This window comes from Vigna umbellata, chromosome 7, assembly GCF_029865625.1.
Source record: "Vigna umbellata cultivar VRB3 chromosome 7, Vumbellata_1.0, whole genome shotgun sequence".
Lineage (NCBI taxonomy): Eukaryota > Viridiplantae > Streptophyta > Magnoliopsida > Fabales > Fabaceae > Vigna > Vigna umbellata.
The window spans coordinates 19,232,429-19,250,680 of NC_142171.1; the positions used below are offsets into that span (position 1 = coordinate 19,232,429).

At 34.0% G+C, this 18,252-nt stretch overlaps 1 protein-coding gene across 1 annotated transcript; it reads right to left on the reverse strand.

Annotated features, from left to right (window-relative positions):
- Positions 1-1,203: 1,203 nt before the first annotated feature.
- Positions 1,204-1,545, reverse strand: LOC148195321 (uncharacterized). The gene has a single exon (XM_088095158.1). It carries the CDS (start codon positions 1,543-1,545, stop codon positions 1,204-1,206), a length of 342 nt encoding a protein of 113 aa, XP_087951284.1.
- Between the last annotated feature and the right edge of the window lie 16,707 nt (positions 1,546-18,252).

An 18,252-nucleotide genomic window follows, 5' to 3' on the forward strand; every position in this document is an offset into this window, starting at 1 on the left:
TATATCAATAAATTTCTTATAGTTAGTTCTTCCACTCTTAGCCTTAAAACCAATTCCTTACCTAATAATAGCTATGCCATGTGACCTTAACACAACTTCTAAATTATCTCTACCAAATGTAAACTTAGATAATGTGTTTGTTAGATATTCTATTTTTTTAGCAAGATCATTGTAATTTTCACAATCGTTTTCTACAATCTTAATTTCTGTTCTAACAGTTTTAGCAGATGTAAAGCAAGATCCAGTTCATTTCTAAGCTGATCATTATCATCCACAAGGTTATTGATTCGATATTCAAAGTCTTTTCTTTCAGAGTTTAATCGATTAACCTTGTACTGGAGTCTCATTGCCTCTGCATGTATCTCCTGAAATGTGTCTAGCAATTGATAATATATGTCCTCAATTGGCTCATTTTCAAAGTCGTTGTTGCTACTTTCAGAACATACAAATCCAGCAATGAAGTATAAATTTGACTCTTCTTTTATGCTTTGATCATCATCACTTGATATGTCACCATCACTGTTCTCCTAGGCAATGTAAGCCTTTCTCTACTTGCTTCTCCTCTTGTCTTGAGTGCATTTTACCTCAACCTTTTACTTGTTCTTCAAGTATGGAAAATCTGGCTTGATGTGTCCTTCCTTTCCACACTCACAACAAGTGATAGTGCTGATCTTTGCATTCCTTTTGCCTCCTTTTGAGTTTCCTGCAAAGTCAGTTACAACATTTCTATTTTTCATAAACTTGGTAAATTTCTTTACCATCGTATTCACTTCCTTTTAAGAAATGTCTGCATCAGAATCTACATCTGATTCAATTCTTCTGGAGGTCTTCTTGCTGGTAGCTTTGAGAGTAATAGGTTGTTTCTGCTCAGTCTGCTCTTCTTCCTTCTATCTTCCTAGCTCCAGCTTGTGTTTCCTAAGCTTACCAAACAATGTATCCATACTCATAGTAGTTAAATATTTGGATTCAGATATGGCTGTTACCTTTGGCTGCCAACTCCTGTTGAGACTCTTTAAAATCTTGATGTTGATTTCCTCCTTCTCAAAAGCTTTACCGAAAGCCATTAAGTGATTTAATATGTGAGTAAATCTTTTCTGCACATCATACATGGTCTCTCCAGTCTTCATTCTAAACATCTCGTACTCTTACACCAAGGAGTTCTTTCTTGCTCTCTTCACTTCATTTTGTGCCTTCATGAGTTACTTAAAGTACTTCCCACATCTCTTTGGCACTCTTGCATTGTGATACCTTGAAAAACTCATCCATAGTAAGAGCAGAAGATATAACATTTCTAGCTTTAACATCATATTGTGCTCTTTTGTTTTCCTCTTGGCTCCACTCAGAAAAACTTTTCAAAACAGTTTTTCCATCAATTAATTTAGTGGGTTCAAAGGGACCATTCAGAACAACATCCCATACACCTTTGTCTACTAACTCAAGAAAGATTTGCATTCTGATTTTCCATAAAGCATAATTTTCACCAACAAACAGAGGTGGTCTGTTTATGGATGCACCTTCACCGAAGGTTTGAGAAACAAAAGACATTTCAGGATCAAATAATCGATTATACAAAAAGGATAATTGATTTGTTCTTCAAATAACATTTGAAAATCAGTTCTGGTGCCAATTGTCATAATTAATGAACCTTGTTTCTCAACACCAAGAGGGGGTGAATTGGTGTTTAATAAAATCATGCACTTTTTAAATCTTTTTTGAAAATTAGAATGATCTTGAAATCTTTCTTGTGCAACAAGCAAATATGTATGCAATGAAACTGAAAATGTAAAGAGATAAGGAGAGAAAATCAAACATAGTTTTTATCCTGGTTCGACCTTAATGCCTACATCCAGTCACCCTCCTAATCAACCTTATATTGAAGAGTATCTCACAATAATGATCAGAGTATTACAACCAAGGCTTTATAGAGCACACTCAAATGTAAACACTTGACAACCTCTCAATCAAATATAGAACAAAATAAACTTGCCAACACAGAACCCCTTGTCCCTATTGCAGAAACCCTTTGAGAATCCCCTCTCAAAGTCAAGATCTCCTCAATCTTCTTCCTGACGCGCACGTCCAGGGAAACAACAAATCAAAGATTGCAAAACCTTCTCTTGATCAACCCAGATGCACCTTCAGTCGTGCTAATGCGATCAACCAATAAAGTCCAGTAATATGCCTCTCAATAATGTCTCAAGATTCTTCAAAGTCTTCACGTTCTTGATTCTTGGAACATTTGTTCAACCGGTAACACTTTTCTCACAAAGAATATCAGATATTACAATTTTAATTGATCAAAAGTTATAGAGATTCAAAAAATGCGTCAATATATAGCTTTTATCAGTTTTGACGCAAAACAATCGATTATTATACTTATGTAATCGGTTACATTAAACAGATGTAACAAGATTACAATAAACACAACTCTTAATTAAATGCACAATTAATGTAATCGATTTGCATTAAATGTTGGTCAAACATATTTAAAAATATGATCGTTAAATTAGTTATGACAAACATGAAATCATTTTTCAAAACTTAACATACTTAATTGAATACACAACACATGTAATCGATTAAACTTAACACTTAAACATATTTTGAAAAAAATTTCTTCCCAAAAACTCATCACAGCACATTTGAAAAAGATATATGCAAACACATGAGTTTTAATCAATTTAACAACTAATATAATCGATTCAAACTAGTTGTTTTACCACAGTTCAAAAACCAGGCTGTTTGATGACCTTAATTGATGATTACAATACTGTAATCGATTTTGTCATGCAGATATGCTTTTGTGCTTGTGGTTTTCAATACACATAAACATATAGTGTGCATACACAAATATAATCACATCATAAACACAATAGTATGCATAACCAACACAGTATGTCCAACATATGCATTTGTCACAATATATGCATTTATCATAGTAAGCATATACTAATTCACATATATATAACACAACATAAAAACACTTTTCTGTTGTGACATTACAACATTCATGTGTTGTTGCTATTAATATGTTGTCATAAAAAAAATAGTATAACAAGGATTGGGTTCAGTTATCACATTGCTTTCCCTATCAACATATTTAACAAAATATTCTTTAGGAAGAAAGAGAATCTGAACATGTTGTAACAGAAAACATTGAATCATCTAGGCATCTATCAAATGAATCATCTAGATGCTTGCTTAACTAGAAACAAAAATCCTGGAAGACTTATGCTAAAAAGCATCTAAAGCGCAAACCTAAAAGTCTTGTCACAAGAAATCTTACAAACAGTGTCTGTCAAGCTACAATTTTAAAGATGCTATCTAAGAAGAAAAAGATGAACTAAGCAACATAACATGTTCTAGGAAGAAGCATCTGATCAGTAGGAGAAACCTACACAAACTTAATAAGACACCATGCTCAAGATACCTACACACAAGTGCCTTAATTACTCTTGTAAAATAGTAAGCGTAAAAATCCCCTCTAAGGTAGAAACATGTTTTACAAAGATGATTCATGATAAGCATCATCTGAACATATGAAAAGCTTAAGGATAAGTTCTCATGCTCTGAAATTAACATGCCTATGCTTGAGAAGGACAAAACACTGAAGCTTAACTCTTTATATTCAATTAATGTTAGTAGAAGAAGAGATAAAACAAATATAGTGTCTAATAAACATAATAAAACATGGTCTCAAACATGTCACTAATGTTAACATCTAATAGAAGAAATAGTCTAATGAAAAACATCCTTAATATTATACCTCAAGAATGCTTCTCATTAACAAGTGTCTAACACTTTATATCGTCTGTCAATTTTTGAACGTTGCACTAAACCAAATGCATTCATTATTGACAAGAAATAATACTTAACGTATATAAACGTTCAAAAACATTAAATGTCCATTAATGCATGTATTTTAAAGTGTGATTTTGCTTGTATGTTTTGTCCTCATTCACTGTGTAGTTCAAAAATATACAATGGACTAATTGGAACCAAAGCACGCATTGGATAAAGGCCTTAAGAGAATTACAAAACATTCTAGAAATTTCTATTTTGAAGACTTCTGCTCTGACAAGCCGTACAAGCTTCACATTAATGAAAAACTATGAAAAAGCATTGTACAACTACAAAATACTCAGTGAGATCCTAGAGAGGAAAAACTGATGTAATCTTGGAAAAGATTAGTGGAACCCCTTAAGACTTCTTAAGGAAGAACTCGAAATAACTCAAGTTGAGTGAACCAATATAAAAATTTGTGGTTTATTACTTTCCTATTCAAAACATGTTCTATTTACTCCTATTATAAAAACTAGCATCTAAACATCTCAAAATCATTACACATTTTCTTTAGAAGTTATAACATACTACTTTGTGAAAATATTTTGAAAATATTATTCATCCCTTTCTAGCGTTTTTCTTGTGATTTCATGTAATTACTAACGAAAAAAATCCTTTGGTAATTACATATGGATATATCATTCGATAATTATCAACGAGTATATTTCGGTAATTGTCGAGGTATTATCCGACGATAATTATTGATGATTAGTATCTATCAATAATTATTAACTACAAGATTATTATTGATCTATTTTAAGTCGTCAATAATCCATGCAAGCTAGAGCTTCTCTTACAAGTGTTCTAGGATTTCTTGGGGTCTAAGCTAGTCCAAATAAAATCCTAATCCATTTACCAAGGCCTGGTCATACAATAACTTAATTTTCAAAGCTAAACAAGCATCCCACTTGACACACCATATTTTAATGAATTATGAAATTTCATAATCAATTGTAACAAAAAAAAATCTTCTCCAAAGTGGCCAGAATACCCATTCCAAAAGCTATTTTGCTTGGCGTAAATACAAAAGGTCCAAAACAAACTTATTTACAAGCTATTTACAATTTTACAATGCTAAAATATAGAAAAGAAAAGCTAATAAGATACACTCCGCAAATATATAGAGTTATTTGAAATCCTTCTTCTTCCATTATCCTAATCATAACCCTAGTTAAAGGTGTAATATGAATCCTTCTATACAATCGTACATCACTAATATTAATATTAAGTAAGAAATAGCAATGTTTTGCAATAAAATAATCAAAATAATTCTAACAATTTAATTAGAAATATTAACTCTTATAAACATCAATAAATAAATAATATATTTTAAAAAAGAATAATCATCCCTACTATTTTTCAATCTTAATCAAGCAAAACCAAAACCAACATGAAATTGAAGGAAAAATACGAAAAAAATACATTTGTAATGAAAATATGGAAATTTACAAAATCTTACCTTAGTATATAAAATTTGAAAATTTATAATTTTAAATAATGAAATTATTATTATAAAAATCTTTCATTTCAAATTCTTTTAAAATTATTTATTCAAGAAAACCTATTATATTCATAAAGCACTTCAAATTATACACAAAAATAAGTTATCCTGTTAAAATTCTATATCCACACATTACAATCCATTTTTATCTTATGAAAAAGCTTTTATTTGTTAGACAGTTGGCATGATTTTATGGGTTATGATTTTTTTTTATTAGAAGTGTTCTCACCATTTTTCTTTTTGTTTAATTTGTTTTCATGGTTGACTTTTTTTTTTTATAATTTAAATCTTATATATTTTTCTCTTAATTATATTTTGGCGTGCTTTTCTACATGGTAATAACATAAAAATTATATTTGGCTCCAAACGTTTGGCCAAGAATAGGAACCATGAGTGAAAAAGGGTGCCTATTATAATTAAATAGCCACGTACATTGTGAAATAAAATTAAGGTTTAATAGCCTCTTTTGTCTCCAATTTTGTTTGATTATGTCAATTTGGTTTCTGGTTTTAAAAAAGTGTCAACTTCGTCCTCACTTATCAAATTTTGCATCAAAATTGTCCCTTCTGTTAAATAGAAACAAATGGCGTTAAGGATTGATGATCTGGCACAGTACGGTGATAACGTGTCAATTTGAAGTTGTATGCGTGGTGACATGTCAGTGAATTAGAGGCTGACGTAATTTCTCATACAAAAACCCATCTTGCCCATCCTCTTCCAATTTCTTCCTCTCAACCCTCCTCTTCACCATCACTAACAATGTCACCACCACCACCCCCAAAACCATCGATCCAATGACAACCCCACTCAAAACCTTCCAATCAAACACCTTCCTCCCAGATCCCCCGCTCGGAACCCTAACATGCAAAACTCCACTCTCACCATCAACAGTTAAATTCTGAATCGACAATTAAATTATGAAAATTCGAAAACGAACCACAAAATTTCTTGCATAACCCACTGTGCTTTTCGAAACTCAATTTGAGAAAAGTGGGTTTCAAAATACAATTTTCCTTCTGCATATGACCATGGTCTGAATGGGTAATTCTTTGTCGGATCAAGTTTAATTTTCTTTATTATGAGATGTAATTTCCCTTATTTGAGTATTGACCTACAAGGGCATTATAAATGGCCATTATTGTAGTCATTTTTCCATCTCTCAGCTTCCTCCATCAAAACACGGTTTGTGAATCCAAGCCAATCCATGGAAGAGCTTCACGTTCTTCTGGTCACTTTTTCTGCCCAAGGTCACATCAATCCTCTGCTTAGGCTAGGCAAAACCCTACTAACCCGAGGCCTCCACGTCACACTTGCCACCACCGAATTAGTTTACCACCGCGTCTTCAAATCCTCCATCGCAGACACCGCCACCGTCCCTACTTCCATCACCATCAACGGAATCCAAGTCATTTTTTTCGCCAATGGCTTTGGAACCGGCCAAGTCAAGGCGACCCTCGACTCGTACATGGAACTAATTGGAAAATTCGGTCCCATTAATCTCTCCAACCTCATTGAAACCCACTTCCTTAACGCTTCCAAAAAACTCGCTTGCAAGAAAAGGCGGAACATCGTCGGCGGTCAGAAGCTCGTCTCGATGGCGCGTTCGGAGAAACCGAAGGCCGCGACAGGGGAGAACGGCGCAACGAAGTAAAAAGCGTAGAGGTAGGAGAGGCACGTGTCCGAGGGTATGAGGTTTTCCGGAATCTAGAAGCTTGAGGGTGAGGTTGGTGGTGGCAGCGACGACGAATGTCCAGAGAGTGGTGTTGAAGCGGGTTAACTAATTGGTTGGGGTGAGTTCAAGGGATGAAGCGGCTTGGGAGGGGAGGGATGGAGGCGGTTGACGACCCAAATGGTGTTGGGGCTGGGCAAAGAGTGCGGCGGATGGCGAGGTAGAATTTCGATGGGCCTAGGCTTGGGAAGAAATTGAAGAAGCCAAGTTGGAAAGTGTTGTTGAGGTTTTACAGAGTAGCGTTGCCTTGGAGAATGATGGTGGCGGAGAGGAGGAAGTCTAGAGAATGAGAATGAAGAGACATGTCATCACACATACAACTTCAAATTGACACGTTATTACTGCACTATGGCACATAATCAATCCCTTAACTCCGTTTGGTTTTATTTAACGGAAGGGACAATTTTGATGCAAAATTTAATATGTGAGGACCAAGTTGCGACTTTTTTAAAACCAGAAACCAAACTGACACAATCGAACAAAATTGGGGACAAAAAGGCTATTAAGCCTAAAATTAAACATCAAAATGTGATGCAGAACTAGTTAGCAGACGAGACGTATGAGGGCGAAAAGAGGAAGACAAAATAGGCGCCGTACCTAACGGTGGTAAGAGTGAAATCATTATCATTTTTGAAACTTGATAAACAAATATAGTCATTGTACTAGACTTGTTAGAAAACCTTTCGCCACCTAACCGAGATCTACTGGCCTTAAATATATTTAGACCAAAAAACACAATAATCTCGAAGCGAATAACATCATGTCTATTTAAAGGATGGATGTTAACAATAATTTTTAATAATTTTTTGATAATAAATTATATATCACTATTTTATTGATTCGTATGGAATGAATCAATTACAAATCACTGAATAGGTTATTAGAAGCAAAGTTTGGGACCGGGCATCCCATTCTCTTGGCCTAAACAACTTATTTGCTTAATAACAGGTATTATTATTTTATTGGTTTGTTTGAATTTACTTTTGAAAAAATATTTGAAACGAATTTAATTTAAAACCATCGTATAAGCGTTATAAAAAAATTATAAAAAACAGTTGTTTCTTTTTAGTACGTGCGTGAATGAAATATTAATGAAGAAAAGGGAGTGTTGGCTTGCATGCAGGAGGTAAGTTTCTCCCCCTTTGCTTGGGAAGGAGAAATAAGGGTGGGCTTACCTGCTACGAGTGGGTCCCGCGAACTCTTGAAGAAAGAGGAAAAAGAAAAAAAGGGTAATGGGTTTCTTTCATGCGAGGAGTGTTCTCTTTTGGGCACATGGGCTTTTATGCAAGGGGCAAGGTCAGGGTTTGCCTCTGTTTTGTTGAGTTTGTTTTATATTAAAGTCAAGAATGAGTGTAGAGCCGTGAGTAGTTTAACATAGTTGGGTTCTCTTGTTATGTGTTGCTGTTTTAGAGGGGGAAGTTTTCCCTTCTTTCTCGTTTTTTTATTGGTCTTTCGGACCATTGTTGGGCCACGGGTTTGGTTTTGGATGTACTGTGTTGGAGTAGGATTTTGTTATTTATGCTTTTCATTATTTTAGAGGACCGATTATGAGTGCTGGTGTGGTTGTTATTTTATGTGGTAATATTAACATAAACGGGAACTGTGACTATTGCAATTGCAATGTGTTAGACAAGGGTTGTTGGAAATATTCAGAGTAGATTTAATGAGGTTGAACTTAGTGGATGAATGATTAATATAATTAGAATTGTGTTTAAACATTGTGATTGGTTGAGTAATACAGATAATGTGTATTGATTGTGATACAAATATGAAATTATTTTATTTCCTTATATTGTGATCAGTGTGAGTTTTTCGTATTGCACTACGTTAAGGATATGTGAATCTCGTGTAGAGACAGAGATTTGAGTGTCACTTCCTTCTGCGCGAAGAGGTGAATTTCTCTTCCAAAAGAAAGGTTTCGGCTCGTGCTAAGTATAGTGCACCTGTAATGCCCCAAATTTTCAAGGTGTCACAGGTTATTCAAAAATCAGTAAAAATTTCATACTTTAATATAATGCGGAAACGTACTTTCGAAACCTCAATATTTAAACATACATAAAACATAATAGTTTCAAAACACTTGTCCTATGAAAATAACGAAGCAATTAAATAACTTCAATTACATTGTCTCAAAGTTCAAAAGCAATAACTGTAAATAAAATCACTTATCCGTTGTCATATCTCGAATCTATCATGTTTCAACACCATCTGCAACATCATCTGCTCACGTATAACATCACACATTATACGATCATCGCATTCACATGCACACACACAAATATGTATGAGTAAGCTACCGGTAAAACAATCATAATAACATGATATAAACATACTGATGAAATCAATAATATTATGCTATGTTTTCGCATTTGAGTTTTATCTTGTGTGTTTATTGTGTTTGTGTATATATTATGTGTTTGTATGCAAAAGGGTAAGTTTTGGTGTCATGCATGATAATAAGACAAACCATGCATGCCTAAGTGCTTTTTGTTCCAAAATGTTTGTGTCATGCATGATAATAAGTTTTGGTGCCAAAACTGAGTTCATTCAATGTTAAAAATTGCCTTGTTTTGGCCAAATTGTGAAATTTGAGTTTAGGAGTTTGATTTTGCATTTGATGATGTGAAACTTCTGGAAATGATAGATAATTGGTTGAGGAATAGATTGATATGTGTCTCTGGATTAATTAGATTGAATTCATCATGAATTAGGTGAGTAAAAGTTTAAATTTTTTCAAAAGATGCAAAATTGTATTATTTTCGTCTAGGCTAAACCTTCTCGCTTGGGCGAGATATGCAAAAAACTGAAACACAAGTTTTACTAATATTTTCACTTAAGCTAAAAGTGTCATGCATCTAAGGTTAAGTAAGCCACTGGAGCTTTTTTGCTTGAGCGAAACTTGCTTTGTCTGGGCGAGATTCAACCTAAAACTTGGAGTGTCACTGGAACAATTTCGCTTAAGCTCAAAATAAGTAGCCTGGGCGAGAATTGAAAATCACATTCTAGTGCTCATGGGAGCAATTTCACTTAAGCTAAAAAGCAATCGCTTGGGCGAGAATTAGGCTAAAACTTAAGGTGTCCACTAGAACATTTTCGCTTATGTGAAACCATGCTCGCCTGGGCGAAAATGTCTTGCAAATGAGGTTGAGCCACTAGAACTTTTTCGCTTAGGCAAAACTTGGGTCGCTTGGGCGAAACTTTTTAAAGTTGTTGCCTATCAATCTAGCTTAAGCGAAAAAAGTTTAGCTTAAGCGAGAATACGTGACCCTATGCTAAAACTCAAACATGGAAGAGTTGGTTCATAACCTCCTTCTCTCCAAAACCATGCTTTCTCTCCTAAAAATATAGGGCATGAGTTCTTGGTCCAGTGGCACACAATTAACTCACCAATCCCTTCCTCCCTTTGCTTAATTCCCTTGAAGTTAAGTTCTACTTCACTATCTTCCATTTTCAAAGAACAAATTTGAGTTTTTCTTTGTATGTTTTGTGGAACCCTAAGGTAGTGCCCATGCGTGGTGTTGTCCATGAATTATTGTGAATGTTTAAGTGGAGTTTTTGGTATAATTGAATAATGTAGGCTATCTGTGCATGGATTAATTCATGAAATGCACCATAAAGGACAACTTCACCTTTATGAGTACCTCTATAACAATGTTCGAGGACCATATCCAAGCATGACTTCACCAGAATTCTTGGCATACTTATAGTGGCCTGGGGATAGTCCAATTTTTCCAGGGGGGAAGTGGACCACCTGGACCTGACAACAATTTTGCAATTGGACCTTCAAGAGGTAATCAGAGTGGACCTTCAAGAGGAGGAGTTTCAGACTAATTTTGATAGAGTTATGAGGGGAGATTGACACACAACACTATTCAAACCGCTAGAACTCAATAAAATACGGTTTTTTTGTTTGACTGCAGAACTTTTATTTTAGTAATATTATGCTTTACTTGTTTTGGTTAGAATGTACAATTTCAATTACTTTTTGCTTAATATTGAACATAGAAAATACACAACTAAAATGAATTTTTTGGGAATTATAAGAAAATCTTTCTTGAGGAAATTGGTTAAAGAGAAATCAAGTTTCAAAAAGTGTCCTAAGATAGTACAACTGAAAAAAAAAGGAATATTTTGGTTGAATCCATAGTTAAATGGGATTAGGATATTAGTGCTGGATAATTGGTTAAGATAATCAATTGTAACAACAAGTGATATACCAAGGAAAGAAACCAAACACAAAACCCAGTGAGTGTCTGAATCCTTAAACAATTTGAGAGTTTCCAGTGTTTGTTGTCAAGTTGATATTGCTTGAGTTTTCATTTGGATAACATCACACTTAAAGCATGGAAATGATCAAGGCAGTTTTGTTGAATTTAAATAACTCAGTGCCAAACATCCAACCTAGGAATAATCATCCTTTTGTGATAGCCTATTTGAGGTTAATTGCTTTGAATTACGCACCTTAACCTTAGATTTAATTAGTATCCTTTCCCTTTTCACACTTGAAGGATAGAGAGCATAGGTGCATTTTATTCAATTTTAAAATGGAATTGGTTGGTGGAATTGTACTTAGAAAAGAAAGGGGCTGAGTATTTTGTACTATAATTCACTCTTTAGTATTGTATAGAAATGTATAAAAAAACAAGAAAAGGAAAAAAGAAAAAGAAGGAGTGAATAATGAATTAAAAAGAAACATTGGGTTTTGAGGTATGAGATGGGATGAATTGAGAGTAGAATTGGAAGTGGGTTTAAAGTGTAGTTATGCTCTCTTTTCAAAATTTGTGCTTTTGTTAACTTGAAAAACCATAATTCTTGGAAGCCCAGCCTCATTACAACCTTTAAAAGTCCTTGAGATTCATGTTGATTGTGTGTGTGGTTTGATTGAAAATGACTGGCAATTTTAATTTGTTTAATTTCAGTGGAAATGAGAGAAACACAACCTTGTAAGATTCAAGAGAGAATTTCCTTGGTTAGAGTCAATGGTTCTTACAATTGATTGTCTTGAAAAATTTGTTGCACTTCTATCATGCTTTTATTTGATAATTGGATTCACCATTTGCTTCTGATTTTGAATCTGTAGTTTGGAATGCACAATTTGTCTTGTAAGGACTATGAAATTGATTTCTCAAATAACCAATTTCAAAGTTTGAGTTTTGAAAAGTTGTTGGGATCTTATTACTTTGCTTGAGGACAAGTAAGATGCTAGGTTGGGGGGAGTTGATAAGTCCAAAAAAGTAGTAAATTTTCATATGAAATTTTGGCACTTATGTTTTAAATTGTGTACATTTGTATCAATTCGCCCCAATCTAAGAAAGATGAAATGTAATCATATGTTTCCGAGTTGTTGATTAAAAGGAAATCATTTGATCCCTATTTTGTAAAAGGTAAATTAAGAGAGAAGAGAAAAGAGAGAAGAGCAAATCCTGCAACAATTCGCCCAAGCTAAAATGGTCTCGCTTAAGCAAGATTTGTCCAGGAAGCCATTACTTTATAAGTCATTCTCGCTTAAGCGAGAATAATTTAGCTTAACCGAGAATGACCTATCTTCTCCAAGAAGTTTCTTCTCGCTTAAGCGATAATCATCTAGCTTAAGCAAGAATTCGTGCAATATATATACTCACGAGTTAGAAAGAAAGAAGAAGGGAGAGAGCGGCGGAGAAAAATCACAGAGTTATCAAAAGGGTTGTTCTTCTACTTTAGTTGTAGAATCTTCTTCACCATCTCGTAGAATGTTAATGGCAACCATGAGTTACTGATCTTTTCTCTTGGGATAGAATGTAATCGATTCGAACTCGAATGTAATATGGTGATATTTATATATAGCATTTTTGTTTTATTCAATATTGGTATTTTTGTTATGCTCTTAGTGCTTGATTCTATCTGATCAATAGTTTCATGAATGTGGGTTTTAGTTTTCACTGGAAAGTATTTATAAAATCTTATCCGAACAAGAATACATGATATCCTGTGATGCTAGGGATAGATTTCAGTGTATCAATTGCTTATAACACTTGAATATAATGCTAGACAGTTTGTTGGATGTGTGAGGAATCAATATTCAAGGAACTGATCTTATGAATTTTATACGCAAGGAATCGATATAAATGACTTTTGTGTGTTGCATCAATATTGGTAATTATAGGTGCTATATGTTTATATTCATTCAAATTGCAGACGAGTCAGATAGATGAATTTAATCCCAACTTCTCATATTAAACTTTCTTTAACTTATCTACTGTTAATATTTTACTTTTACGCAACGTAGTATAAATTATCAAAATCCATTATTAATAAGGTTGAATACCCTTATATATATGTTGTTTGAAATAAATTTATCTATTTAATTGAGGTTGTTCCTTGTGGGATCGACACTCTTACTTAAAAATCATTATACTACAATTGACTATTTGTACGCTTTCCAAACGATTCAACACTCATACCTATTAAATCTCAAATCACTTTTCTACCATCAATCAAACACATCATATTGGTAACAACATACCAACCATGTGTTCTTCTAAATCAATAATAACATTAAATAATAACATAATAATTATAATTGTAGAAAAACATCAAATAATCCAACAACAATTACCAATAATAATGTCCAAGTCTCATAACCACATTATTCCCTAATTACCACATTTTCCTAGGGTCTTACAGCACCGGTGTAATATTAGTATTTTTACTCGTTAGTCCTTGAGAAATCGAAGAGATAGATCAGAAGTTTCCATGGAAGACGACTTGAATCGCCTTGTTAATAAGAATAGGTTTCATGTTAATAAGAACAGGTCATGACGACACAGTAGAAGGAAATAACATTGGTTCATGAATGATTTGGCTGTGATGATAATGTTGAGATGAGATATGTTTATGATTGAATAATTATGTGTTTAAAATGATTATTGTATATTATATGTTATGATATTTTTGGTTGCTCACCTTGGCATGTTATGGTTGTGGTTTTCACCTATGATGATCGTATTTTTACGAAAGTAGATGGTCTTGCAGATAAGACCGGATCTGAGTAGCTGACGAGAGTTGGGAGTTTAAGTTCGGGGTTTATAATTACTTTTATCACTTAAAAGTTTTCAAACTTGATATTTTTATGTAAAAGGAATATTCGAAAATTTTCAGACGACGTTTATAGTTATGTTTTGCTTCTGCAATTTTAATTGAATAAAGTTTGATTGTTTTAATGAATATTTTATGGAAATGTTATGTTTCGAAAAAAAAATTGCACCGTGACATCTCAAAAATCAAGGTGTTACAACGACAATTCTAACAAAAGTTGACTTACACAACGACGGTTGGGAAAAGAAGAAACAAAAATTACAAGTATTGACACTGTCAATTACAAATCGAGTCTAACAGATACATATCCATGAAGTCTATAAATAGATTATCTTTCAATAACACTAGAGCATAAGAAGAGCTTAAAGAAAAATTCATCCTAAAGAGAAAATTAGAGAGAGAGCTCAAAGAAAAATGATACATCTAAACTGAAGAAAAAAGAAGAGAAGAGAAAAAGAGATACTTTCGAGCTTAACCGTCATATATCTTACCATTGTAAGAGAGAAGAGATAAACATCTACGAGTGTTTAGACTACATTGTATTGTAATCAAATCCTCTCCATGAGGTATTTAGTATGATTTACTTGTAAGTAATCATTCATTGCAATTCTAAAGAGAATTAAAATACTTACAACTGAACTCAATTTGAGTTGAGGAATCTTGGCAAGGTTACTAAGTACCAGGAGTGGTTCGAATACTCAAAAGAAATCTCAGCTAAGGTTGCTGAGTACCAAGAGAGGTGAGAACACTCAAAGGAAATCTTGGCAAGGGAGGTAAGTACTAGGACTGGTGCTAATACTTAGAGGAAATCTTGGCGAGGTAGTTGAGTACCAAGAGTGGTGTTAATACTCATTTATAATCGTGTGAAGATTATAGTGAACCCTTTGCGGGGGAGACTGGACGTAACTCAATTGGAGTGAACTAATATAAAATCTCTTATGTTATTTTTTCTTTTCATAACTAAATGATCCTCTTGCAAAACCTGCAGTTGAGCTTTATATTTCAAACATAGGAACTTGCAAGCTAAACGATTATTTTTTAATAAGAAAGTTCTTACAAAACACTATAGTAGATATATTCATAATAACATGACATTCTAATCAATGTTTATACATATATCTCAACTCGACCGTCTGAGCTCTCAAAAGAATAATTCAAGAGCTCGATAGTGTGCTATATCAGAAGGGTTGCGAAATTTTTTTCCATTAACATTATTCAACTCCCCCCTTCTAGTATTTTTCTGGTACTTCAAGTTTAACAAACAACAACAATTGAAATAAACATATGATAAAGTGTTATCTTTGTGAAAAATAATTTTACTGAATGGTAAGCATTTTATGAAAAACTTTATGAAATCTAAATGTTTTAAGAAAAGATTTAATAAGCACACTAATATCTAAGTGGACGTACTACTAAATGATTTCCTCACAAAATGCATCAAAGTGTTATATGAGAGTCTTGCTACGAGCTCTTACAATAATATATAAAATGATGTTTTTGATAAACTTTCTAAAAACATAAAAACATGTGTTCAAAGACATCTTGCTTTGGGGCCAAACTAAGATCACCAAGCAAAATAGTGGTAGAAAATGCCTTGCATAGGCCAAACAATACCTTGTACCAAACAATGTTTTCATCCAATGATGAAACCTTTATGAACTGCTAGGTATCTTGATGACTTAGGACATGGACCCATCACTATAAGTATGGCTAGAAGAATTCAAGAAGAGCTTGAAGATATGGACACAACAGGACACGTTCTTTTCCTTCAATTTAAGTGGAATTTGGAGACACCAAGAGAAGAGTAAAATTGTCCAGTTGATGGTCAAAAATTGCTAGCTGCACCACCCCTCTTTACTGCGCACACCACAGCAGCACATCCGCTCCTCCACACCATTAGCTCACATGCTGCTTTAGTTTTAAGCACATTTTTTATAAATGTTTCACATTTTACACATGGTTCATTTGCTTTCTCGTTGCAGCTCCATGAATCTCCTATAAATTCATGGTAGCCACCATTGTAATGACACTTTTGATATATGGAATTTTACTCTGCTGATGCATTTTCCAGCACCTAAAACTCTGCCCAAAAGTCACTCCAATGAGCTTCCCTTCTCCATCTAGCTTCCTTCCAGTGGAAGGCCTCCTGAGCTAGTTATCCACCTTCCAAAAAGCTCCTCTACCATCACCTATGCCACTGCATTTCCATTCTTCATCTCTGTTGCCATCTCTGGATTCAACCTCCCGCTGCATTCAATCCTTCCTTCTAGCTGTAGCAACTTCATCAAGTGGTATTCAGAGCCTTGGTTCTGCAATACGCTCCAGCTAAGTGTTCTTTCCATTCTATACTGTCATAAACAATTCCTTCGTGTTTTCTTGAATCTGTGCACTGTTTCATTACTCTCTTCAATTCCAGTAGTTTTTCATTTACATCGTTTCTTTGTTCCAGCTTTTACTTGATTTTATTTTCATCATTTTAATCGGTTCACTTCTTTGCTTTGAGTTTTTTTAATTTGGAAATCTAATGTTGTCATGTCCAGTAATGTGTTTTGGTTTATTTTGTCAAATTTCTGAGTTGAAACTGGTTTGGGAATAAATCTGCTGTGTTTGATTGGATGCACATGAGATGAGCAATGATGAATGAGCTTAGTGCATCTTGAATTCCATCACAGTGCAGTTCCAGTTAAGGCAGAATTCAAATCTGTTTTGAATATGATTTAAAATGTGTTTTCTGAAATGCACCGTGTGAAGTTAAAATTGGTGATGTTGGAGTTGCTGTAATGTGATGTGTGCATACCATATAAACAAGGAATTGTCCAAGACAATCAATCTGGTTGCACCATTCTGCAGAATCCATAACTCATTCAAGCAGCTTGACCGAACTGCACCTATCTTTGATTGATGTTTCTGATTTTTGAATCTGTCCAGTTTAGAATTCTTTCTGGACATCTCTTAAATGCATTTCTAGAGTCTTGTTTAAGTTTGATTTGCTGTCCTATAGTCATTTTAATTGATTACATATCTGTTTGATTCCTTTGCTAAAAAATTGGATGGTGAATTGGCCAAATCTGGTGTGAAAGAGCAACTGCAATAGTAAAATTTTGATTCAAAGGCATTTAGCCTCTGTTGGCAGTTTGCACAAGTCATAATTGGTAAAACAAATTTGCTCAAATCATAAAATTAAGAGTTCAAATTCGTTCTTGCAAAATGACCATTCAAACCACCAATTTTTAAGCACCTTTTCTGGTATAGTTGCAGATTGTTTTTAATTTGAAAGCTTGTTGTGATTACTGCATCAAAGTTAGTTTCAATTTGGTAGCAAAAGCTTGGTTCAAGTGATTATAAAGAAGTGCATCATTGAAAATTAACAATATACTGCATTTTAAAAAGCTGTGTGAACCAGTGCCAAGCAAATTTTAAACTCTGATGCACAAATTTCAACCGTTCTCCTAGACATTTTATCAAACACTTTGCCTAGTTTACATTTGGTTTCGAAATTGATCAAAGCTGCAACTTATCTTTGTTTCTTGCTTTTTAAATCCACTCTAGATCCTTTCCTAAGTTCATTTTGAGTGCCACCATTCATTGGAAACCGATTAATTGATTGATTTAAGTTGTTTGAAAATCCTGCACATAAACTGTTTGATAAAACTACAGTTGTGCATTCTGGTTTAACAGTTTTCTGGCAGCAGCAGTGTTGATTTTCTGACTTAATAATTGATTATTGGTGATTTGTATGAGCTCTTTGTGGGGTGCATAAGTATTTCAGGTGGTCCTATAACACTGGTAGCATCTTAGGCAGTGGATTGGAGCAAGGAAAGATCAACTTTGGAGTTGATTTTTGGTGCAGCAAGACCACGTTTTTCACTGGTCTGCATGAATTTTGGTGGCTGCAACAGCAGCATAGTTCACTCTGCAGCTGGGAGATTTGCATGAATCAATCCTGATTCATTACTTGTTTGAGAGCAACCAAAGCTGCCACATTAAACTACCTTGTGTTCTTCCAAATTTTTGTTTTGTTGTTTCCATTGTATTGCTTTTTTATTTTCTTTTCATTCTTGTAAGTTGGCCATTTCAAGCAAGTGAAGTGGAAGAGCTCAGAAGT